Source organism: Podarcis bocagei, assembly GCF_964188305.1.
Source record: "Podarcis bocagei genome assembly, chromosome: 14".
Taxonomy (NCBI): Eukaryota; Metazoa; Chordata; class Lepidosauria; order Squamata; family Lacertidae; genus Podarcis; species Podarcis bocagei.
The window spans coordinates 32,626,023-32,651,824 of NC_138139.1; the positions used below are offsets into that span (position 1 = coordinate 32,626,023).

A 25,802-nucleotide genomic window follows, 5' to 3' on the forward strand; every position below is an offset into this window, starting at 1 on the left:
AATCTCCAGACCACCCCACCTAGTGTTGGGCTGCCTCTTTTATAGCCATAATGTTGTCCTCTGGCCAATCCCCACTTGCTTTCCCGTCTTCTGATATGGCCTCTGGTGGTCAGGGCCACTGCCTAGAATGGAGTATTATTTCATTCTGAAAACTCAGTATGCTAAATAAATTTATTTCATTTTTAAAGGGGATGGGAAAGGGATGTATGTAGGAAGACACTCTCGGGAGATTTATGCCTTTACAAAATGAAAAATGTACATGGGGGGGGGGGTTTACAAACCAATTCAACAAATTCCACCGGTGAGAGTAGTGCCAACTTGGCAGGAGTGTCCAGCTGTTCTGCCCCGCATGCCGCTCACAGCCAAAGCTCATCACGTGTCCATCTCCTCATCCCACTTGGCGGCGTCAGGCAGCTTCATGTTTTGCCACATGAAATCGAGGAACATGGAGGCCTGCAGTAACCGGCCCAGCCTCTGGAAGTGCCGTTCTGCAGAAAGAGAGAGGCAGGGGGGAAAGAATGAAAGTTGCCTGTTACTGCCGCATTAGCAGCTGCTCCCTTCCAAGTTCATGGCATTCAAACTGCGTTCTGAGCTCATCAAGGGATCTGCCATAAGATCAGTAACTGTGGACCAGAGAAGGGCCTTGGCTCAGTGGCACAACATTTGTGTTGTATGCAGAAGGTCCCAGGTCTAATCCTTTGCAATCCCACCTGGAAGCCCTGCTGCACCCACTCAACAAACTCTGTTTCAGGATCAGTCATGGTGTAGTGGAGTGCCTGGAATACTGGATTAGAACTGCAGGGACCCAGGGAAAAATCCCTTGCTCAGACGTTTAGCTCACTGGGTGACCTTGGGCCAGTCTCTCTCTCTCTCAGGATAACCTACTTCACAGGGTTGTTGTGAGGATAAAATTGGGTTGGGGGAGAGGGAACAATGTACAGCTCCCTGGAGGAAAGGCAGGATATGAACCCGTAACTGAAGATACAAACACGGGATGAAGCCTGGGGTGGGATGGGGAGAAGTATTCAAAAGGTCACTTGCCTGTGTATGGTAGGAGAGACTCTACAGCTGCTTTGATCCCTTCATATTGCAAGAGGCTCTCTGGCGTCTCATGCTTGAGGAGGGTTTCCACCACTGCCTGAGCCTCGAGGTAGTTCCGCGAGTTTGTGTTCCACGTGATGGAAAACTTCAGCACAGCCTCTGGAAGAAGGGGTTTGGGGAAGACACGTCAGGAAGGAGTGCAAGTTGCACGCAGCGTGGCCACCTTGAACCAACACACCTCTCTTGCGAAGCGTGGCCAGGTCTGGGCACACATCTGACCTGTGCCTTTCTTCAAGGCAGGGAAGCAGATCCAACCAGTGGCGTAGCGTGGGTTGTCAGCACCCGGGGCAAGGCAAGTAATTTGCGCCCCCTAACCCGTGGATTTGCGCCCCCTAACCTGTGGATTTGCACCCCCTAACCCTAACCCCCAGATGTTGCGCCCGGTGCGGCCGGCCCCCCCTGCACCCCCCACGCTACGCCACTGGATCCAACACCCCTCCCCACCTAGTATAAAAGCAGCCTGTGGTGTTGGTGGGAGGTTTTGAATCAGAAAAATGCCAGGAGGGCACAGGGTCAAGCAACCTCTCCTCTCACCCGTCTTTCTTCTTGAACTCGCAACTTTCCCATGGCTGTTGTTCAAAATGACAAAAAAAGACTTTGCGAAAGGGTACCTGCTGGGTAATTGTTAAGTTCAGTACACACACACACACACACACACACACACACACACACACCTACCTTTAGAGGTCGTCCCTGCAGCATACCAACTAACCTTTCTGGTCTTTCCGAAGCTTCAGGAGGTTCTTTTCCAAGTCTTCTTTTCCATTAGCCTCCTTAAGAATAGCTAAGAAGAACAACGAACAGCCAATCACTAATAAATCCCAGTTTTTGTTTGTTTGTTTGTTTGTTTTGTGTGTGTGTCGAAGAGGGGTTAAGGAGTGGTTTCACAATCAGTCCCACTTTCCCAGGAAACTCTAGGAAATGTAGCTCTGGGAGTGGAATGAGGATAGGCCAATGTGGCTTGGTTGCCAGAGTGTCAGCACAGGACCTGGGAGAGACCAAGGTTCAAATCTCCCATTTGGCCATGAAGCTCACTGGGTGACCTTGGGCCAGTCAATGCCGCTAAGCCTAGCCTACCTCGCAGGATTGTTGTGGGGATTAAAGGAGGAGAAAGATGTGTCTGCCACCTTGAGCTCTTTGGTAGGAAAGGCGGAAAATAAATGTAATAATACAACAACTCTCAGCACTCTTAACAAAACTGCAGTTCCCAGGATTTTTTGGGGAAAGAAGCCACGACTGTTTAAAGAGGTATGACATTGCTTTAAATGTATAGGGGAGAAGACGGGGCCTTGGAAGTAAGCCCCATGGAAGGCTCTGTGAACAGAATCATGTTGCAAGGCCGAGGGAAAGCAACAGAGCGGCTCAACAGGTTTCTTCAGGGCTCAGCCAAAACAATACAAGGAAAATCTCCCTTAATGTTCTTTGTTATCAAGAGCCTTACCCTTGATCACCGACAACACCGTGTGTGGCCGGTCCAAGGAGATTGCCAAGCCCAGTGCTTTCAGGTACTTCTTCTTATGCAGCAAGTTAGACAGCTTCTGCTCTCTGAAAACACAAAGCAAGAATGAGAGGGTGCTGGATCACAGCTGGAATTTGAAAAGAGCATGTTTCTAGCTGCCATGACGGCAGAGAAAAGCTAAAATGGCAAATGCTGTATTTGATGAAGACAGACCAGGAGGTGAAGGCTGTGAAGGCCTCATGAGGGATCCCTTCCATTCCCAGGCATGCCTCTTTCTTTTGCTCCCTAGGCCACCTGGATGGACCTTACCCTGCTACTACCCTGTTTTGCAATCTGGATGGAGCCTGGAACACAACACAGGTGGAAATCTCATTCTTCGACAGCCCTCTGTGCAAGCAGCTGACCTCCTACTGTAAAGCCCTCATGGGAAGGATGGCCAGGGCCATCTTGTGTCCCATCTAGTATCTGGCATGCTGCTAGCACCTGTGGCACCCCCAGGGTACCTTGCAAGGGACTGTCTCCAGGTGGTCACTGAGGTCAGTCTCTCAACTAGCCCAGACTTCCCACTTTCAAATACTTGATGCTACCACTTATAGAGACAAGTGAGATTCTCCAGGAGTGTCTCACCCAGCAATAGCATCCCACTATCAGCATTGATGCTGGGAAGGACGAGGTAGTTAGGGCTGATGGGAGTTGTAGTCCAAAACATTTGGAGGGCAGCAGGAAAGGCTGCTGTAACCACTCGCAACTTCAACTCTTGTATTTATATGTGTGCACTTTTATGGGACAGATGGCACTCTTTGGGGAGCCTCCCCCCAGAATCAATCCCCAGCCCAACTGCCGAAGTTGCCCCGAGATACTCACTTCAGAATCTGCTCTTCCTGCTTCACTTGTTCCTCTTCAAGCTCAGTTTGAGTGACATCCTATTAACATACAGAAACACAAAAAAGGGAAGGAACAGAAGAAGAAGAAAAAATGGCAAAATGGAATGGCTGATGCCTCGGAAAATGCAACTTCTGAAACTCCTGTGGGATTCCCCCTCAGTTTTAGAACTGAAAGAGCCACCCACACGGTCATGTTTTCAGGTGTTACCCTCGTCCCACCAGGCAATGGAAAAGTATGCTGTCAAATTGACTCAGGAAAATTAAACATACATACTCAAGTCCTTTACAGAATTTGAATGGGTTTTTTTTAGAGAGAGATATTTTAGATTTTAAATGTAGAACCTGGCTATTACCAAAAATATAACCCACAAAATTTGTGTGATGAAAGACACAGAACCAGTAGAACAAGTTTATGCAATCTGGTGGGACTTTATATTTTACATTTCAAACAATGACCTGTACGACTCCTTACCTCCACCTAAGCAAGAAATATGACTCTCCTAATTTATGTGTTAGTTTAATATTTGTACGTACAGCTGTATTTACCACCATTGTATAAGCATCTCCTTTAATGACTTTTTGTGCTCTTGTGGTGAAAAATAAAACAATTTAAAAAGAAAATGTAATTATTGCTTTTTACCAAAATAGGGCGATATCCAGTTAAGTTATACCTAGGGCAGACCCACTGAAGCAGTGGGCAAGCCCCTTAAATCCACTGATTTTTCAAGGGATCTACTCAGAGTACAATTAATGTTGACTATCACTGGCAACGGGGAACCAGAAAGATGAATTATCTCTAATCTCTTTGGGGGGATGATGTCAGTCCATGGGAGAATTGACTATGACATTGCTCCCTCCACCCTGGGGAGCCCTCTTCTCCCTCCATCTGCTGCAGTGGGGGATTAAGTGTCAAGAACTCTGAAGTGTGGGCACATCAGTCCCCACTAAGAAGAGGAAGCTTGCTGCTGGACCCAGGCACCAGCCTTAAGGAGAAATCTTGGGCTAGAGGAACAAAACTCCTAAAGGAGAATGTTGCAAAATGTCAGCAAACTTCAGGCTGTACATGGTTTTATTTAGGCCCGATTAAATTTCTATTGATGTTACCGTGCATCCATTTCATACGGATTTATAGTTCCCTTTGTTAAACTCTTGTTTAGTCAGATGACTAGATTCAAAGAAACGAATCTGAATCACATCGTTTGCGAAAAGCAAAATGAAACAAAGTTGTTTGATCATGCAGGTTGTTTAAGGGATGCAAGTTTTCACCAGGCAAACAGAATTTGCCTGCATCCAGAAGGCTTCCTCCACCTGCTACACCAGAAGGTGAAAATGTCCATTAAGAACCACCTTACACAACCTTCCTTTTGCACTTAACAGACAGCAGTGCCCACTATCACGGCTGGCATTTGCATTTGAACCAGAGCCCTAGGTGTCAGCTTTTAGAGCAAAACTGTTCTGTTAAAAGGCAAGGGTGGGGAAACCCCTGCCTGGTGGGTCAAATTTGACCTGGGGCAAGTTCCAGTCTGGCCTGTTATGTCATCCTTCACAAGTCATGCTCACCAGCCCCCTTATGCCACCAGGTGCAGGGCAGGTACGGCCACAACTACACTTGAACAATTGGGAGGTTAAAGGGAGCTCCTGATTGTTCCGTTGCTGGGGCAAGGTGCTGATGGGTTTCATTAAAACCACAACTAAAAAGGAAGGGAAAAGCTCTGTTTTAGCAGCTGTTTCAATGCAAAATTTGGCAGGTAGGCTATGCCACCCACCTGTCAAAGCTGCCCTGCAGAGGCAGGGATGGTTGAATATCTGCTAAAAAGCTTCCCTAACTCTGTGTTAAAGGCATCAGGGCAGAAATCGGCAAAGATTTCTCTTACTCCAACCTGTTTTGGACTATAACTTTCACCAGCCCCGGCCACACAGGAAACGCAAGCTGATATTTTTTTGAAGGCAATGACACCCAAACAAGCATGGAGCTTGAATCAATTGTGCCTTGAAACTTACAAATCCATCTGTTAGGTACCCAAGTGTGAAACCGTTGGTCAGTTTTCAACGGCTGGCGAAAACTAAGTTACAACAGCTTTGTTGAACACAAAAGAGGATCTGTGTGGGTGGTTCCATCTAAAGAAAGCACGGCTTGAAACATCAGTGCTACCCAAACACAGTTGATTGATATACCTGTCTTTACCAGCACTGGTGTGCTGTAGGGAGGTGAGGAGCTTAAAGAAACTATGAAAGTTCCTTTTGAGAAAACAAACCAGAGTTATGCTCCTCTTGAAAGGAGCCTTGTCCTGAAAAGACGCTTGTAGGCTTATTGGATTGCGAAGACCATCATTTGGGATTGAGGTTTGCAACCAGTTTTACTGGTTACGCTTCCTCTGAAAAATAAGGCACACAGATTGTGGGAACTCCTGGACCCAGTAAGGTTTCTTTAAAACTCCATTGCTTTGTGTTTTAAGAAGACAAGCACATAAGAAAAGCCTGCTAGATCTGGCCAATGGTCATCTACTCAGCATCCTGTTCTCAAAGTGGCTGCCCAGGTGCCCCAATAGGAAACCTGAGAGCAGAAACTGAGCCCAAGAGCTCTCTCCCCTCCTGCAGTTTCCAGAAACTGGCATTCAGAAGCATTACTGCTTCCAACCATGGTGGCATAGTAGTCACATGACAGCCTTATCTACCGTGAATTTGTCCAGTTCTCTCTCTTTTAGGCTTGCCCTAAAATGAAGTCAGAAATGTATGTTAAGCAAAATAAATGAATAGCTGCACGCAGTTATTGTATGATAATGCTTTCTGAAGGATAACTGGAATACATATATTTACTAAAACAAGAACCAATATCAGCATCACTGGACACCTTACCTTGAAAGAAAGGAAGGAAGGAAGGAAGTTTTAAGAAATCATGAAAGCAGGAAGCTAAAGGACAGAACCTCTCCCTGGCAAGACAGGCAAAGGAACTGAAGTAGAGAAAGAGGAATAAGTTTAAGTTTTTTAGGTCACATGATCTATCCCTGGCAGTGGGGGTATTAACACATGGCTGCCTTGGAGGCCTGAATCTTAGCTTAAACTTAGAAGCACGACTAAGGCAACGTCCGCACTACACATTTGAAGCACTATGGTACGACCTTAAACAGTCATTGTTTTTCTCAAAGGATCCTGGGAGCTGTAGTCTGTTAAGGGTGCTGAGATCCCATTCCCTTCAAGGACCTACAATTCCCAGAGTTCCCTGAGAAAAGGGATGGGTGGTTAAAGACCCTTCTCTGCCCAAAGCCCTGGACAGCTGTTTCCCATCAGTGCAGGCAACACTGGGTTGGTTGTATCGACGATCAGACTGTGTATAAGGCAGATTCCTATGCTCACATTAACCTGGACATTTTCACCACTCCTAAATTATTTAGTGAGATCCTCAAGGAGCGTGTAGGATAATAATTCTGAATCATCTTGCCACCACACAATGACAGATGCCCATAGCTACTCTAATCAAATGACACTCAAAATGCATATGAAATGGCACAAACCGGGGTGGCTGGTATCCACCGAGACTGATGGAGCAGAAGGCACAGGGACCAATATTAAGTGTTGCCAGAGGCAATGACAGACAAAGCCAACTAATACTAGTTGTGTCCTCCTCCTCCTCCTCCTTACTGACGTCAGCAAGGGCAACACTGAGACTAAGGAGGGAGAGGCTGGCAGCCAGGGCCACTTGCTGGAATGGCTGTAAGAAGGCAGGCAGGTGGAAGCTGGCTGAGGACAGACTGAGGTTGGTGGAGAAGTAACCTATTTGCCATCACGGACCAGCTTCCGCTGGCATGAACTCATAAACTGATGGACTTGGTTCACTGAAGAAACGGACAAGCAGTATTGACTGACTCTGTTCAAAAATGGCACCCGTTTATTACAGATCGGAATCAATGCCAGGCCACAGGAAAGGTGGATCATTCTGCGTTTCCACGAAGGACACTAGCGAATTTTGATCAAGACGACGAGGTAGAGGGTGAAGAAGAAGAAAAAGAACATAAAGCAAATAAGCCAGATTATGATGGTGGTCTTTAGGTCAGGCATTTGTGTCGGTTGTACCTTCCACAGCAAGACCCTGGAATCGGCGGAGCCGGTCACCAGTGCGTTGTCTCTCCTATTGGCGTGTAGGCCCAACACCTTATCATCGTGAGCGTCGAAGGTCTTCACACAAACGTTGTTGTTGATCGTCCAAAGTTTCATAAGGCCATCTGCTCCACTTTGGGGGAAGGAGAAGAGGCAAGGAGAGACTAATCTTAGATGTCATTTATTGGGGTCCACCAGGAAGAAGGGCAGGATATAAACTCAATAAACAAAACAAATTATTGTGCTTAGAGATTTATATTAAATACTAGGGGCTGTGCCCCTGCTTGCTCTGCTCTGCCATTGCCTCCACAATCCAGAGTTGTGATGAGGCATTACAAATCCTCCAACGAGGACTATGCGATGACACCCTTACAATTTTATTATATAGAGCTATATACGGTATATATGTTAATACGAGGCACCGCTGGGGAACAAGCAAGGGAATTGGGGGCTCCGCCTATAGTAACAGGTAACCATTTTGTTTTCTTCAGAGGGTGACCACCTAGCCCATCAGCCTGAGCAAAATGCCACCACCCTTTCAACAGAAGACATACCTGCTCAGCACCTGTCCCCCTCCACTCACAAAAATGATCTTCAGCACAGGGGCTTCGTGACCTTCGAAAGTCTGGAGAGGGAAGGAAGAGGGAGAAGCAAGCATGAGCAGGTAAAAGGAATGTTATGACAGCAATGAAGTTGCTCCTGCTGTTATTTATACATTTATTTGTTAAATTTATATGCCTTCCTTCCTAGGGTGGCAACCATGTCAATACCAAAACAATACAATTAAAACTTCTAAAAACAGTTTTAAAAACTCCTAAATACAATCACCTATTCTCAAAACTAATCATTTCAGGGATGCCAGAGACAAGTCTTTCAGCTATTAAATGCCGGGGGGGGGGGGAGGAATGTTTTTAAATTTCTCCAAAACGATAATGAGGGAGACTGACGCACTTCACCAGGGAAGGCATTCCACAAATGGGGACCCACCACCCAGAAGGCTCTGTCATGAGTTACTGCCAACCAGGCAGCCCCCAGATTACATATCCCTCAAATGTCTACACAATTGAGTCGGAAAGCATTTGTTCACTGAATAGCTTGATAAGATGCTACATAATCATTCCTGAACAGGAGGGGGAAGTGCATGGGATAAAAAATCTACCCAGTTTATTCCGAATCCTGAACAACCTCAGTTTTCATCAAGAATGGAGCCTACTATTCCAGCCACTGGGAGTCTAAGCTACTGACTTGACCAGAATGGAGACTGCTCCTAAAGAAAGCTGTTCATTAAAACAAGAGAGGGGGCTGTCAGGGAACTGCCATCGGAGCTAGAGGCAGAGGGAAGGCTCCAGAGGGATGCCGGAGAGGGTCCCAGTAGGGAGAGGGGCAGCCCATTTGCTGGGGAAGGAAATCAGCGTAACACCAGTAGAGAAGGGGGGCAGATGGGGGAATCGGAGAGGAGGCTCCAAGACTCCTCGCCGGAGACCAGCGGAGAGCGTACGGGTCCTCCGCTGCCCACACCCTCCCTGCACAGAAGGCTTCCGCGCAGGGAGACTAGGCGTCAAAGAACTTTTGTGCTGGAAGAAGTTCAAGAAACGCCCACTGACGGATTCTGCCAGCGACTGAGACAGTCACGATGCTGGAGGCTGTTCAGTCAGAAAGGGTTCAACCAGGTAACCTAGCCAGGAGTGGCGGCAACTTACGCACGAGCAACCCCTAAACCCATTACAGGGGCTGAATGGGGTTTCTGGTGGTCAACACATCTTATTTGTTTTATTTTTTATTGATACACACATTTCAGTACTCCTAAATCAAGGAGGAAAAACTTGCTTAAGATCAGTGTAACACCAAAGCTAGAAACGTAAAAAGGCAAGGATCAGAAGAGAAGCAAACACGGAACTGGGCCATATGGCAGGAACTGCTGTGTAAAACTAAACACAGAAGACATGTGCTTAGCATGCAAAGCAACATGCAGGGAACCCCACAACATAGGTGCCGCTATGCCAAATGCCCCAGTCCTTGTGGCTGCCAAATGGAGGTCCTATGGGACAGTTTGAAATGCTTCTCCAGCAGATCTCAAAGAACAGGAAGGTACTGCATGCAGAAAGGCTGACCCCAAGTCATTTAGGGCTTTATACACTACCAGGAACACCTTCAATTTGGCATACCGGCAGCCAGCGCACAATTGCCTTATTTTCTGAACAGAGGCAACACCACTTCTCACAGTGGCCAACCAGATGCCCCAGTGGAAAACCCTGAAGCACAACCCCAAGCACAACAGCCCACTCCCTGCCTGAAGTTTCCAGCAACTAATATTCAGAAGCATCACTGCCTCCAACAGTGGAGGTAGAACATAGCCATTGTGACTAGTAGCTACTGATAGCACTATCCTCCCATGAAAATTAATGGCCCTATTTATCCTCCTTTTGCCATTCCTTAAACCTCTTATGCGCCAGATGCGGTTAGCCATATATTATTTCTAACAGTTTAATCTAAATTACAGGAGGTTCAAGGCTCCTAAACTTCTAGCCAATGAAAAATAATGGCTAGGTGTTAAAGATGGCCCCATAGGGTACCTTTAGACAGCTGAAATCCTGCAGACTCCAGAGTTTCACAGTGCCATCCGCAGAAGAGGTGGCTAGGATCCGATCCACCGGTGAGAACTGCACACACCAGACGCCTCGTTTGTGTCCGACAAAGGTTCCCAATTCCTCGCAACTGTCGGAGGTCCACAGCTTGGCCGTCTTGTCCTGGGATGCTGTAGCAATCAGCTTGTCATTCGGAGAAACCGCCACGCTATTTACATCCTTAACAAAAAAACAGAGAGCAGTCTTCTGATGCTGCATTCTCTTGCAAGCTGAGGAATTGCAAGTTATTCAGAATTCCAGACTTCTTTATAGCCAGGAGCACCAACAAGACATATTACTGGTTTTTACATGTTAAAACTGCTCCGCAACACATCACAGCACTATCTGTATGGCAGCCTGAATCTGACCCGATGCAGGCGCGATGTCGCTAAACTCATACTCGTGAGTTTGCCATGGGACCTGTGCACTTCCTCCTCATCCCCTCTTGTACATGAATTTGAGCTAACCATAGCTAGCATTATGGCCATTCCAATGTTAATTATGACCATGGTTTGCAAACCTAGCCCCTACTGTGTTGGTGATGTTTTCCCAGTGGCACAATAGCTCAGTGGATCTGGCTGTTAACCAGAAGGTTGGTGGTTTAAGCCCACCCAGGGATGACTGTGGGCAGGATTCCTGCACTGTAGGGGGTTGGACTAGATGACCCTCAGGGTCCCTTCCAACTCTACAATTCTATTATTAACACTTATTTAAAGGTGGTCCGTCCCCCTGCTACAAGCGCAGAAGGTTCATAAACCTCCCCGCTCACCCAAAATGAAGCTAACCATGGTTGGAGTCAACATGAGCATGATGGTAAGTGCCAGAAAAGGGATAGGGAAAATTCATGGGCAAGAGGAATGGAGTGAGAAACTAGCATGCTCCTGATCTCCCACCCACGGCCTGAAGGCGGGAAATTTATTAAATTTTCTCCAGGCCTGAGTGGCTGCATTCTCCACCTTGCAACAAATATTCTTCAGACAACACAACAAATCTCAAGAAGTGGACTAACCCCACTTTTTTGTGTTTGCGTAAAACCCAGCCCAACATATTTTTAGATGTTCTAAATATATTTTTGTTTTGTTTTTAGTTGTGTATTGCCTTGGGCTCCATTAGGAGGAAGGGCAGAACAACAACAACAGAAGTTCACCTCACATTTTTAAACAATTGCTATTATCTATTAGATAAGCATTTCCAGAGCTGTGGAGGGAGGAGGTCATCTCACTCTCCAAGCTCCAAAGGACCGCCAAACTCTGCCACTGCCTGACCTTGTGGTGGGGTGTTGTCGTCACTGTGGCTTCAAGAGCTACGGGTTCTTCAGGAGTCGTGGGAGATTCAGCAATTTTGACATTTTTGGCACTTTTTGAGCTGGCGCTTTTAAAGAGAGCAGTTTTGGCATTAGGTGTGGTAGAGGTTTTGGTGGCAGTTGTAGCAGTTGTGGCGGCAGTTGTAGCAGTTGTGGAGGCAGTTGTGGCAGCAGTCGTGGTTGCAGTTGTACCAGTTGTGGCGGCAGCTGTGGTTGCAGTTGTAGCAGCAGTTGTGGCAGCAGCTGTGGTTGCAGTTGTGGCAGCAGTTGTGGTTGCAGCTGTAGCAGCAGTTGTGGTTGCAGCTGTAGCAGCAGTTGTGGTTGCAGTTGTAGCAGCAGTTGTGGTGGCAGGGGCAGCAGGAGGGGGAGCAGGATTTGTGACTGGCGGGGCCGCGGGAGGGGGAGCAGGATTTGTGACTGGAGGGGCCGCGGGAGGGGGAGCAGGATTTGTGACTGGAGGGGCAGCGGAAGGGGGAGCAGGCTTTGTGACTGGAGGGGCAGCGGGTTGGGGGACAGAATTTGTGGTGGGAGCGGCTGTAGGTTCCTTGGCAGTGATGTACTCGGGGATACTCCACACTTTCATCGTATTGTCTTTGCTGGCTGTGACCACAAAGTTCTCTTTCATCCTGGAAAGAAGTGGAGGGGAAGGGGGGGGGGAGAGTGGAGAGTGAATGAGATTAAAAGGAAGGTCAGAAGCAAAAGAGCTACCACTAATTGCTGCACCTGTGCAGAGAACAAACCTGCCTTGAGCCCCTCAACATAAACTCATTGTAAACTCAGACGTAATTCATGTGACAGCTGTTTAGCCTAAACAGCGCTACTGAAAAACAGGAGAGAAGGGCACAAGCTTCCTTAGGGGAAGCCCAGGATTTGCAGAAGTAGGGGGGGACCCTAAAAGGGAAGCCAGGAAGAAACATAAGGAGCTGCCCTATACTAAGTCAGACCATAGGTACACCCAGCTTAGTACTGTCCACACTGACTGGCAGCAGCTCTATACAGCCAGGAGATATTCCTGCCCCCCTTGAAGTCTGGTAGTGCATTTCCTTATATAGAGACAGATCCTTGGTCCATCTAGCTCATTACTGCCTGCACTGACTGGCAGCAGCTTTTCAAGGTTCTCTCCCTGCCCTACCTGGAGATGCAATTAGGAGCCTGGGACCTTCTGCATGCAAAGCAGATGCCCTACCACTCAGATATGCTCTACCACAAAAAGTAAACATCAATGTAGAGTTGGAAGGGACCACCAGGGTCATCCAGTACAACTCCCTGCAATGCAGCAAACTTTCCCCCCAACGTAGGACTCAAACATACAACCCTGAGATTAAGAATCTAATGCTCTATATGCTATCTCATTCGGATCACGGACTGTTGAGTGGGATGGAGGGCAAGCATACAAAAAAAGAGAAGGGAAAATCTCTTGTTTTTTAAAGAATCATGTATTCAAATATTTCTGTTCATTTAATTTGGGAGCTGATTCTGCTAGCCGTAGTGTAGCCACAACTATTGCTCTTCGAATGAAATGATTAAAAAGGGGGGGGGGAGCAAGAGATTTTGGACATCAAAGAGGAACCTCAGCAACAAAATAATTTCTAAGGCTTTCCAGCACCGCTCGTTATCTCTGACCCGACAACCAGTTCAAAGCTGCGTCAACGCGAAATTAAGGAATCTGCTCCTCTTGATCTCTGCTCTTTCATCTGCCTTGAGAAATGGCAGGGTGCAAACTGATGCTTCAGACAGGGAGATCTAAGGAGAAGTGCTTCTGCACACACACACAGGTCTGCAGAACATTGCCGCACCCTCCTCCCTGCCTATTTGCAGCTCTGGAGTGCGGGGTGGGGATGCCTTTTGGAATGCCTAAGGCCCACCCAAAGCAAAGGCTGGGATGGAGAACGCTTGCAGCACTGGGCCTGCATTGATCACCCTCTCTTGGGATTCAGAGGCGTGCAGTGGAATCAGTAACACCTGCAGGCAGCCACCTGCGCTGCTCAGCTCACCTGTATCACCCCATTGTTTGAGCTGCTGGGAAGGCGAACCCTGGGTGCTGTAAAGGGCACTAAAGAGGAGAAGGAAAAAGAGGAAGAAAAGCGAGAAGGAAAAAGGAAGTGAAGAGAGACCAGAAGAGGTGGGGATGGTGGTGCAGGAAAAACAGCATGTTTAAGGACTTGGCCGAAGAATGTTGTGCTCTTGTTTGGGATAGAAGTCACCTAGGACATCACTTCAGCAGAGGGACACACAAAGAGGGGTGGTGAGGAATGGGAACAGCCAGATAAGTCAACTAAACACTTCCAATCAATAGGATGGCGGGTGTCGCATAAGAAAGAACACCTTTGATAGCCTTTCCCAAGCAGCTGTCCAATCCTCTTTTAAAGTCGCAATGGTCACATCCACTTCATATATTTAAAGCACACTGCTCCACCCTCCACAAGTATCCTGGGAACTATAACTTATCTCTCAATGAAGCTGCACTTTCCAGAAACCTTATTTATTAAAAAATACTTATGTACGCTATTTATGTAAGATAAAGGTAAAGGGGCCCCTGACCATTAGGTCCAGTCGTGACTGACTCTGGAGTTGCAGCGCTCATCTTGCTTTATTGGCCGAGGGAGCCAGCGTACAGCTTCTGGGTCATGTGGCCAGCATGACTAAGCCACTTCTGGCGAACCAGAGCAGCGCACGGAAAGGCCGTTTACCTTCCCGCTGGAGCGGTACCTATTTATCTACTTGCACTTTGACGTGCTTTTGAACTGCTAGGTTGGCAGGAGCAGGGACTGAGCAACAGGAGCTCACCCCGTTGCGGGGATTCGAACCGCCAACCTTCTGATCAGCAAGTCCTAGGCTCTGTGGTTTAACCCACAGCGCCACCTGCGTCCCGCTATTTATGTACCATGGTTTAAAGCAATTATAAATAAAACCATACCATAAAAACCATTTGAAAATGTCAAAATCAGAAATCAGCTGTTACGGAAAAGTGCATTCTTAATTGCCTGCACCAGCTTGACAGTATAGAAAAGTTTCCAGCAGGCGTTTAGAAGTTGAAATGGCACCTGTTGAATCTCTACTGGAAGCAGTCCTTGGCAAACTACAGTTCTCAGGATTCCTTAATGTGCTTTCAATGCAAGTTGTGGACGTGACATAGAGCCCCCTCACATCTCAGGGCAGCGTGAACCTTTTTCACACCTTTCTCCAACATTTCAGGGACTGGGTGTCTGCACGAAGTGTTTGGGTGCACATGATGATGGCAGAGGATGCAACTGTTTCACATTTCCAACCCTGAACGGTCGAAAGGGAGAGATGGCAAATGCTTGCATAGCAGGCAAGCTTCACACCAGGTCTTTGGAGGCCCTGGAAACCAACACCGAAGGAGAGAAAACTCCAAACGCAGCAGCTGGAGGAGATTTTCTACTCAGAGTAGAAAAGAGCCCCAACCGGCCACTGGAGAAGAAAAAGCCACAGTCAAGGGTTGCAGACAAGAGGACTCTTAAAAACAACACAGCAACAACACACCAAGAAACTCAAGAGAGGCTGGGGAGGAGGCAGGGAACGGATTCTGTTGTTGTTACCTGGAGCAAGAGAGAGCACCCACTCCTTGCGTATGGCCCAGGCCCTGGGCAATGCAGAAGACATTACCGTGGTCATTCATCCGCCAAATCCTGATGCTTTTATCCTGGAAGAGGAAGAGGTGGAGGATGGGTTACAGGAGGGTAGGGGAAGCTTTCTCAGCCTAGAGGCCACAATCCCTTCTGGCCAACCTGCTGGGGACCACATGCCAGTGTTGGATGGGGCCAGAGGCTTTTTGTACAGCAGGCTAATACCTCCATGACCCCCCCCCCTTCTCTGTATCCTCCAACCAGGCAAACATGAGACACCATCAGAGCTCAAAGACACATTCTAGTCAGGCAAAAACACTCAGGAGAGTACAGAGCAGGGTTGGGGCAAGATGTGGCATGGAAGGGGCTGTGGCCCGGGGAGGGAGTGCTATATGCATGGGCTGGGCCTTGCAAAAGCAAGATGTACTGATCCAGAGACACAGGAAGTTCCTTAAGAAGGAAAACAATTCCCTGCAGAAGCCATGACACAAGCAACTTGCTGAAACTGTCCTGTGATGTGGAAAATCAGGAGGGTGGCCCTGCATCAGACCAGCAATTCCAGTGCTAAGGCAGGGGGAGGGGGGCAGAGGAGAGAAAAGGAGGACACGTTCAGAGACCCTGCAGAGCTCCTTCAAAGCCAAGTCTATGCATAGTGGCCTTTAAACAATGCCCCCATTTATCCAGCGCTTAGATTGTCCACATATTTCAGATGCTCCCTGAGCTAAAATTGAGTTTGAAAGCCTGCAGCCCTGACCTTAAATGTCACGCCAGCGTCAGAACAACAGCAGTAAGATAATTAAGCTAAATGGTGATTACAGAGCAGGAAGCACTTGGGCCAGTTTCCTTGTTACGGAAGGGTCTCTTTAGCGCTGACTTAGCCAATCCAGAGGCCCGCATCCTGTGCATCAACTGCACATGGAAAAGTTCCTTTCTGTGCTTGAAGAGGGCTCTGAAGCATAAGTAACATAGAGACCCAGGCTGTTTAGGGATGAGCCTCAGGCCTCGAGCCCCTCCCCCCCCCAAATCACCCACTTGAATTAATGCACAATGAATTAAAAATAAATGAATCCCAACTTGGAAATTACCTTCGCACAGCTGGCAAACAACCTCCCCTTTCGGAAGACATCCAAGGCAAGAACGATATCTGCAAGAAAGAAGGCCTGCGTGATGTGCTGTTGCCACACTGAACTGGCAAACAATTAACAGGACAAGGCAGCCCTGGGACCAAATGCCCTATACAATATTTAGCAGCCGAATTTTGCATCAACCGCAGCCCCTGAGAAAGGCATCCCTGCACCTATCCCGCACGGAAAACTGGAGGAGCTTCTTGCCACCTACCTGTGTGGCCGTGCAGGATCTGGCAGTTAGATGTCACCAACTCAAAGACCTTCAGCTGGGGGCTGTTGGTGGCCACAACCACGTGGGAGTCTCTGGGGCCCAGGAACCTGACATCCAAAACCTCTCCATTGTAACCTGCAAACTGAAGAGCAAGAGTCAAGCCGGATGGGTTAGCGTACCTGCTTTGCATGCAGAGGGTCCCAATTCCAGTCCCTTGCATCTCCTGGTAGGGACAGGAGTCTGAAACTCTGCCCTTACCAGTTCATCAGATTCGGAACAGTGGGGTGGGGTTACGTTCCAGGGGTTTGAACACAAACATCTGGAACTGCTCCAATGACAGAGGGATCACCACCTTCTGAGGTTGACCAATAACTTACGTTACGGCAACTCTGAAATATTGTAAATCTTAAAAATCAATAATAATTAAGAAGTGGATTACCTGCTTCCTGAGCTCAAGGGTCTCTGCATCATACATGCAGATGTTGCGTTCCGAGTTCACGGTGACAATTTGGCTCTTCATGGGCACCAGGACGCAATGCATGAGGCTCTGCAGCCCGTCCTCCTGATCCATGCATGCTGCCGGGAGGCAGGGCAAGGACTGGCTGTGAACGCAGGTGGCTGACGCCGCATCCCAGACTCGGAGGATCCCTAACGCACAGTACACAACACATCAGCATCATCAGATAACTTGCAAAGATAGACAAGGTTTGAGGCAAATGGGGACCTCTTGTAATTGGGGGGGAGGTAGCCCAAGCAGCTGTGGCCAACCTGGTGCCCTCCTTATGTTTTGAACTACAATTCCCATTAGCACCTGGGCAGCTTGGCCAGACTGTTTTAAGAAGCTGAACTGAGCTGGGATTGGTTATTTCTTCTTTGTTAGTCACCTTGAATTTGTTTGGGAAAAGTAGGCGAGATAGATTTCTAAAAAAGCGAAAACGTTATAGAAAAAAAATATTGCGTAGGCGAGGAAAGGCTTTGCAACCCACACCTTGGTTTATATCCTGAGCAGTTCTGTGAGCTCTGGAATGGACTGCAGCGGGCTGGGAACCTTGGCTTCCGTTTGCAAAACATAGCTGGGTGGGCAGGATTCCAGACCTTATGAGAAAACTTTCCTAGATATATTGCTTTTTGCTGGAGGTCAAGTGCCCCAAATAACTCATTTCTCCAATCCTATGGATACCATTCCCTTGTCCCAGTAATTGGCTTTAGGCAATCTCTGTCCTCCAGCAGTCTCTCTCTCTCTCTCTCTCTCTCTCTCTCTCTCTCTCTCTCTCTCTCTCACACACACACACACACACACACACACACACACCCTCTGCACTTGGTAACAGGAGGAGGAAGGGTGGGACCTACTCCCTTCCAACTATCTGGATGCAGAGTGGTAGAATGGCGAGAATGCTGCATGATATCCTTGGAGATCCAAGTTTAAATTCTCACTTGAAGCTCATGGGTGACCTTGGGCTGGCCCAAGTCTTTCAGCCTAATCTACCTCACAGGGTTGTTGTGAGGATAAAAATGGAGTGTGTGTGTGTTAGGAGAGCTATTCCTAATATATCGGCACACAAATTATAAGAAAAAGTCCTGCTTTTACTCTCTATTTTGTTCCTTGCTTCTCCACTGACACATTAAAAAATTGTTTACTGTTTTCTCTGATAAAAATGAATAAGAAAAAGGTCTTCTACCCACCTTTGCTGCCTGCTGTTACGAAGTGAAGGCTCTCTTTACTCACGCCTAAACACGAGAAATCCCCTTGTTCTGGTAACATGACCACAGATTCAATGCTCTAAGGTGGATAAAGAAGTCAGCAGGAGTCATGAACAGGAAAAGAGCGAGAGATATCCACCACCACCCCAACCAGACAGCTCCAGAGGCATTTATTGGGCAGAGAAGTTACTTTTCACACCAGTGTGGCCAAGCGTGGCTCTGGAAAAGTTCAGCAACATGCAATGCACCTAAAAGACAGATGATGGCCTATTCATACTCAAGGAGACACATGAAGTTAGGCTGTATCTCTAGAGCAGCTTTTGCCAAACTGGTGCTTGAACTACAATTCCCAGTGGTGGGCTGACTGGGTCAGTGTAGCAGCTTGCCAGAAAATGGCCAAGTTTTAAGGTTGAAACAAAATCAGGAATGGCAAGCAGTTCAAAATATAAAACAAAACCCCAGCACAGTGTGCATGACATGGTAAACCATGGTTTAACAAGCAAAGTGATTGTTCCTCCCCTAGTGCAAGCAGGAACAGCAAACCACAGTCACTGGGTCCAAACTGGGGATTGTGGCTTTGCTCAAGTAAACCATGATCGGTAAGCCAAGGTTTTAACTTCATGGTTTGTTTGGAGTGCAGCAAGCGATAACCCCCGGGTCAGATCTTACACTATGGCAGGGATTATGGTTTGTTGCTCCTGGTGGCTAGAGGGGAGGGGTGAAGCGAGAGCCAGTGTATTCACACTGTAAACCTTGATGTGTGAATACGGCCAACTCTCTTCTCCCAACACATCACAGAAAAGAAGAATTCGAGACCAGATTGCCCTTTCTGAGTAAGCAAAGTAAGGAAGGCAGAGGCAGAAAAGAACTTCACCTCATAGACAGGGATGGTGCCCTTGGCTTCTCCCTTGTTCAGGTCCCACACAGTGCAGATTTTATCACGGCCGGAGCTGAAATCAAACACGGTATCACTTTCAGCCCTTTGGAACTAGATAACTGGAATTGCAGACACAGCACAAGGGTTTCCATGAGACTGGTTTGAAAGGCATTGCAATGAGGCTCGGAACTGCCCATTTACAGGTGAGGAAACTGAGGCACAGAAGATTTTACGCAACTCCTCTCAGGCTGAGACTTGCGAGCATCTGAGCCTCACACATGGCTTTCTGTGGGCAAGAGGTTTTGTATTGGCTTCAGTTTCCCATAGAGGTGTTCAATGGGGAGAAACTTTCATTTCACCTCAGTTTTTCCACTGATTTCAATGGCAACCCACCCAGTCTTTTTTTTACTGTTAACTTTATGTGGTTTTCCACCCAAATAGTGGGAAATGTGCAGGTTTTGTTCTCAAGACATCACCTTTTCAAAATATGAGATAGAGGGGACAAACAAAAACAATGAAAAATCAAAAGTGCCAAATTCATGTTTGTTCACCCTTTGTTTTTTAAAAAATGGGGTTATATTTACATTACATTTGTATTACAAACAATTGCACGCTCCTAGTTTATACACACACACAAATGAAATAAAGTTAAATGTTAAAATTACATGTCTGGGTAGCCTTGCCGAAGCAAAGACATTTTAGCAGACACCTACATAATAAAGAAGTGCTTGCTTAACCTACTTTACTTAGAATTGTAAAAGGTATAATGGTTTTAATTATGTATTATGGTTACTATATAAATGGTCTTTGTCTGCTGTAAACTGATTTGAGTACAAATTTGTAGAAAATGTGGTATATAAATAAACAGATTATAATAGCAATAATAGCAATAATAATTATAACAACCGAAATATCATCAATGGGCAGAGAGTAGGTGTCGTTACATATACATAGGCACTGTTAACACACTTCTGTTCTGCTGGGTATTTAAACTGTTCTGTTTTGTACCATGTATTTTATTGAAGGATGGCAGTGTTTGCTTTTGGGATTGCATTGAAAATTTTGCTGGCTGACACCTTTGATTCTAATTCTTGTACGTTTGTAGACTGCTTGTATTTTGTAAGCTGCCTTGAAGTGATTTAATGAAACTTAAATGGATTCTGATCTGCAGAACAGAAAGAAAGCACAGAGGGAGCTCCCCTTCCAGGTTCTCACCTGATGAGCGTCTCATTGTCAGGAGAGAAAGCGAGGGAGGTGACAGAGCTGTAATGGTTTTCTAGCTGAGCGACGCACTCGCTGGACTTCAGGTCCCAAACCCGGATGGTGTTGTCCATGGAAGAAGAGAAGAGCTGTAGCTTAGAAGTGTCTGGGTGGAACTCGACAAGGCTGGGGAAAGAGACAGGCAGGTTAGTGGTAGAGCATATGCTGGGTGTGCAGGAGGCTCCCTCTGGCATATCCAGGTAGGGCTGGAGAGAGAGAAAGAAAGACACTTCTGCCTGCAAACCTGGACAGCTGCTGCTAGTAAGTGTGGACAATGCTGAGCTAGATGGACTGAAGGTCTGACTCAATATAAGGCAGTGTCCTATGTTTCTAAAGGAAGGAGGTAAAACATCTGCTTTGCATGCAAAAAGTCCCATGTTCAGTCTCCAAGCAGGTCTGGAAATGCCCCCTGCTTGAAACCCTGGAGAGTCACTGCCACTGTGTTTCCCAAACTTGGGTCTCCATCTGTTGTTGCACTAAAACTCCCATGATCCCTAGCTAGCAGGACCAATGGTCGGGGATTATGGGAATTGTAGTGCAAAAAATAGCTGGAGGCCCAAGTTTGGGAAACGCTGATGTAGACAATACTGAGCTAGATGGAGTGGTGGTTTGACTCAGTATAAAGCACCTTTCTATGTTCCACAGCTCAGTGGCAGAACACCTGCTCAGCTTGCAGAGGGTCCAAAATTTAATCCCCAATGGCGTCTCCAAGTAAGACTGGAAAACTACAGAGCCACTACCAGTCAGCACTGCTAACCTGTGGCCCTCCAGATGTTGTTGGACTACAACTCCATTAGCTCTACCCAGCATGGCTAATGTTCCGAGATCATGGGATGTAGTCTAACATATCTGAAATACACAGGTTTCCCATCAATGAAGATGGTACTGACTGAGATGGGTCATTGGTCTAATGGACTATAAGGATTCTTTCCTATGTTCATACAGAAGCATAGATGGCGCTATAAAAAAATAAGGATAGCGCAAACTATCTGTCTGTGTTTATTTGTTAACTTGGCTTAACAGAGGGGGAAACAACAAGGATTCAATTGCTGGGATGGAGAGTAATCTCAGTTGATGAATCCTATTATACAGTGGTACCTCGGTCTATGAACAGCCCTGTTAACGAACTGGAAGTGTTTCTGATCCATGGTGTTCTGGTTAACGAACTTTACCTCAGTCTACAAATGGAAGCTGAACGGTGGAAGGGCACCAAAGGTGGGAGGCCTCAATAGGAAAAACGCACCTTGGTTTAAGAACGGCTTTGGTTTAAAAAAGGACTTCTGGAATGGATTAAGTTTGTAAACCAAGGTACCACTGTATTCTATTGAACGACATGGGCTTTATTATGGATGTTGAAAAGGAGACTGACTATTCTGTACCAACCAAAGTTGTTCTGTTAATTAGTAACTGGGAAATGAAGCAAACGCTAATCCAACTTTCATCAACCTGGTGACTTTCAGACACTCTGGACTACAAGTCCCACCAGCCCCAGCTGCCGTGGCCATACATCAGAAGGACATCTATGATTCTACGAGGTTAACACAGATTTAAGGCATAACACACTTTGGTTATTTTAAGTCTTTGCCACCCTCCTGCAGAAAGTCACAAATTGTTTGGGCTAGTTTTTTCCTATTGCAAAAGAGCACATGGAAAAAGAAAAGTTTCCTTACTGGACAACCCCTGTTGAGCCTTTCAGGTTGTGTGTGCAGTACTGCCTGGGAACATCCCAGACCTTAATAGCGCTGTCACAGCCACCTGGAAGAACAAAAGGGAGAAATGAAGCAGGCACAAAAAGTCAGCCAAATAGGGAGGTCTTAATAATAATAATAATAATAATAATAATAATAATAATAATAATAAATTTTATTTATATCCCGCCCTCCCCAGCCGAAGCCGGGCTCAGGGCGGCTAACAACAATCAAACAATCAAATAATCCAACATTCTAAAAACATTTCATTATAAACATTAATTAAAATCAAATTGATGGCAACTGTTAAACAAAATTCTGTGCAGGTTGCCAGAGGAGGGAGTCAGGCTGCGCCCTGACCAAAGGCCTGGTGGAACAACTCTGTGTTGCAGGCCCTTAGCTTCCAGGCCAGTTCTAGCTGCAGAGGAATCAACACTGGGGTGGGGTGAGAGGCGTATTCCTTCCTTCCTCCTCAGTCCCATGGAGACTACCTATTCCCTCTGCACAGATGCAACTCGTACCTGTAGCCAACAATGTGGAGCTTGAGTCAAAGGCCATGCTGGCCATGGAGGCTGTGTGCATAGCCTTCCATGTGCGTGTGCATTTATTTTCTGGCCAGTCCCATTGCTTCAGCAGCATCGATCGGCTTCCAGTCACAAGGATCTAACATGGGGGGAAATAACAAGAGGAAATGGTGGAAACAGGTTGGCTAGTGAAGAGAACCACACAGTGGTCTAAAAATCTGGGCATCACAAGTGTATTACATGGGGCACTCTATTCAGGGACTGCTAAACTGTAGCCCTCCAGATGTTGCTGGACTCCAATTCCCATCAGTCCTAGTGAGCCTGATTAGGGATGATGGTACTTGTGGCCCAACATCATCATGAGGGCCACAGGTTCTCCATCCACTCCCTATATAGTGGTCTAGATTCTAGGCACTTTTGCCACATAAACTGAGCCCCTTCAGAGTTGTGAGGCTCCAAAATAAAGAAACTGAGTTTGCATGGCTACCATTGATTTAAAGGTGGTATGTGCAGGAGAATAAAGGTCTACACTGAAAAATGTACAGCTTAATAGGGTGCTTGATTCCACCCATCATCTCACTCTGCCCCCATGTGACCCTCTGTTCTGAATTCTTACTATGCAATTCTGTAATCACTTACTTCATCATCTTTGCTGAGAGCAAATGATGTAATTTCCTCTTCTTCATCCTTGGGAGAGTAAAAAGACAGAAAGAAAAAAGTTTACCATTTAGTAGCAATAACTTTGATATACCTAGTAAGTTTGCTTGCTTTTTGTTGTTTCATAATGAAAATCAGGTTATTTTGCTAATTTCTTTATTTGGATAGGAACGCGGGTGGCGCTGTGGGTAAAAGTCTCAGCGCCTAGGGCTTGCCGATCGAAAGGTCGGCGGTTCGAATCCCCGCTCCCATTGTTCGGTCCCAGCGCCTGCCAACCTAGCAGTTCGAAAGCACTCCCGGGTGCAAGTAGATAAATAGGGACTGCTTACTAGCGGGAAGGTAAACGGCGTTTCCGTGTGCGGCTCTGGCTTGCCAGAGCAGCGATGTCACGCTGGCCACGTGACCCGGAAGTGTCTCCGGACAGCGCTGGCCCCCGGCCTCTTGAGTGAGATGGGCGCACAACCCTAGAGTCTGTCAAGACTGGCCCATACGGGCAGGGGTACCTTTACCTTTATTTGGAAAGCCAGCCAGGAAATAAAAGCTGAATTTGTGGCTCATCTAAAAATGTGTTTGGGTTTTTTTTGCTCTGTCTTGTTATGGCTCAGAGCTAAACAAACAAATTTTTTACATGCCTATCTACAAGGGAAAGAATGATGCCAAGAAAGAGGAAGTGTCACCAGGCAGTGTCACCCCCTGGACTACTCAGGAGGCAGGCAGGTGGAGGGTGGTTGAGGGCAGACCGAGGTTAGTGGGGAGTGTGTTTGAGAAAGCTTCAAAGGAAGCAGAGGTATGACATCCTTTGAAGATGACCAAGTACACATATTCAGGGATCAAATTAAGGTGGTTACTGTTGTCCTTATTACCTCTTCGATACAGTTAACGACAGTTCCTGTTGCAACGTCCACCACATTCACCTTGTTATCACAAGCACAGAACATATATTCCCCATCTTGGGTCATCTAGAAAACAAACAGATGAGAGTGGAGAAGCCTTTTTTGCACATGATCACAGCAACATGTGATAAGCACAGCCAGCATGGTCAAAACCTGGGCTCTGGCATTACCTGAACCCGTCCTCCTTTGTAGAATGGCTCGATTCTCTTGGAAATGGCATAGCTGTGAAAGGACAGAAGGAAAATACCAAGTCAGCGAGTTGACAGTTGGCTTTGCTTCAGCTCAGCCATAACAATGGCTCCAAAGCACGGATGACAGAGCAGAACACTCAGGCACCACAGTAACACCAGGTCTTCTCCCAGGGTGCCTAATCCTCAAGCGATAAATATGCAGAGAAGCTATGCAGATCCTAGTCTCACAGGGGAACTGACTGAAAGCCCCACACATTATGCCCAAATGTGTAGGGGCCTCTTTTGGATACTTAGTGGAGAAGCACAGGATACTATTCAGGGTGGCATCCAATAAAATAAAATTGAAACAGGATTATTCAAACAGCCCCAGCTGGCAGCGACTCAGTGAGGAAATAAAAATGAAAGGCACTCTGCACATGCTCTGAGAAACCCTTCCCCTTCGATTATGACGTCAGGCACCCCAAGGAGGGACTACAAAAAGCGGGAAGGAGAGTCTAGCGCGTCCAAACAACCGCCCCCTCCGCCTGGTAAGGTACTGCGTTGCCATGACGATAGCACAAGGAAACCCCACCCGAGAGGAAACAGGAAGCATTCTCCATGCCAACCGCTCCCCCTTTCTTACTTGGTTTTGAAGGTTACTGAGGAGCTCCGGCTTGCCATGTTCTAACCCCAGGCTGACTTCTTTACCGGTTCGAGTCCCTCGCCACTGCCCCCATGCCGACAAACACGTGCTTCCGGTAAGAAACACTTACTTCCGGCGTTTAATAGTGACGTAGACAAACATAGAAGTAAGAAAAGGGTAAAGTAGCGGCACCAGCTCGGTGGAGACGTAACTTCCTGGTTCATTTTGAAGCTTCCTCAAGGCAGAAGTGAGTTTGCCTACAGAAAGGAGTGTCCCTGCAGCTGTCTTAAATGGCACGTGCTTTGATGAACTCTAGACAGACTCTAGAACATGAAGGCTTCTGTTAAGATACCAACCGTATTTTTGTCCTTGATTTTATTTAGTTAGCATTTTAAGGTTTGATTAAAAATAAAGTTTTTTCTTACATACAGTACCTTTAGAACAAGGAATTGCCAAACTCCCTCCCATTCATGAATTACAGAACCAGTCTCCCTTTAAAAAAAGCATCATGTAAGTTGGTTTGTTTTAAATGTCATTCCAAATGCTTATGTGCTTGGTCTGTAACCATGCTCAATACAGTGGTACTTCGGGTTACAGACGCTTCAGGTTACAGACTCCGCTAACCCAGAAATAGTACCTCGGGTTAAGAACTTTGCTTCAAGATGAGAACAGAAATCGTGCTCCGGCAGCAGCAGGAGGCCCCATTAGCTAAAGCGGTGCTTCAGGTTAAGAATGGACCTCTGGAACGAATTAAGTACTTAACCCGAGGTACCACTGTAACTGCCATATACATGGTCATTCCACACTGTAGTAAATGATTGTTTAGCCTGCCTATTTCTTTAAAATTTGTTAACTTGCCCATTGATACAAGATCCCATATCTGCAAAAGCCACATTCCAACTAAGAGTCTAGCAACAGTGAGTTTTGTTACTATTAATAGGTTGGCGCGAAGTTTATTTGAGCGATTTTTTTTGCTTCCTTAGTGTAGTTAAGTG

General features: G+C 46.8%; 1 protein-coding gene across 1 annotated transcript; it reads right to left on the reverse strand.

Moving 5' to 3' along the window:
- Positions 1-153: 153 nt before the first annotated feature.
- TBL3 (transducin beta like 3) lies at positions 154-24,946 on the reverse strand. Its single transcript, XM_081170850.1, has 22 exons — positions 24,808-24,946; positions 24,165-24,216; positions 23,965-24,060; positions 23,084-23,131; positions 22,442-22,583; positions 21,903-21,987; positions 20,188-20,358; positions 18,970-19,045; positions 18,078-18,174; positions 16,831-17,039; positions 16,392-16,533; positions 16,139-16,197; positions 15,027-15,130; positions 11,429-12,092; positions 10,113-10,343; positions 8,094-8,164; positions 7,516-7,672; positions 3,425-3,483; positions 2,543-2,646; positions 1,814-1,885; positions 1,042-1,200; positions 154-488 (listed from the first exon to the last, which is right to left on the reverse strand). The coding sequence occupies exons 1-22, from the start codon at positions 24,843-24,845 to the stop codon at positions 373-375; spliced, it is 2,952 nt and encodes a 983-aa protein (XP_081026976.1). The 5' UTR covers positions 24,846-24,946; the 3' UTR covers positions 154-372.
- Positions 24,947-25,802: the final 856 nt, after the last annotated feature.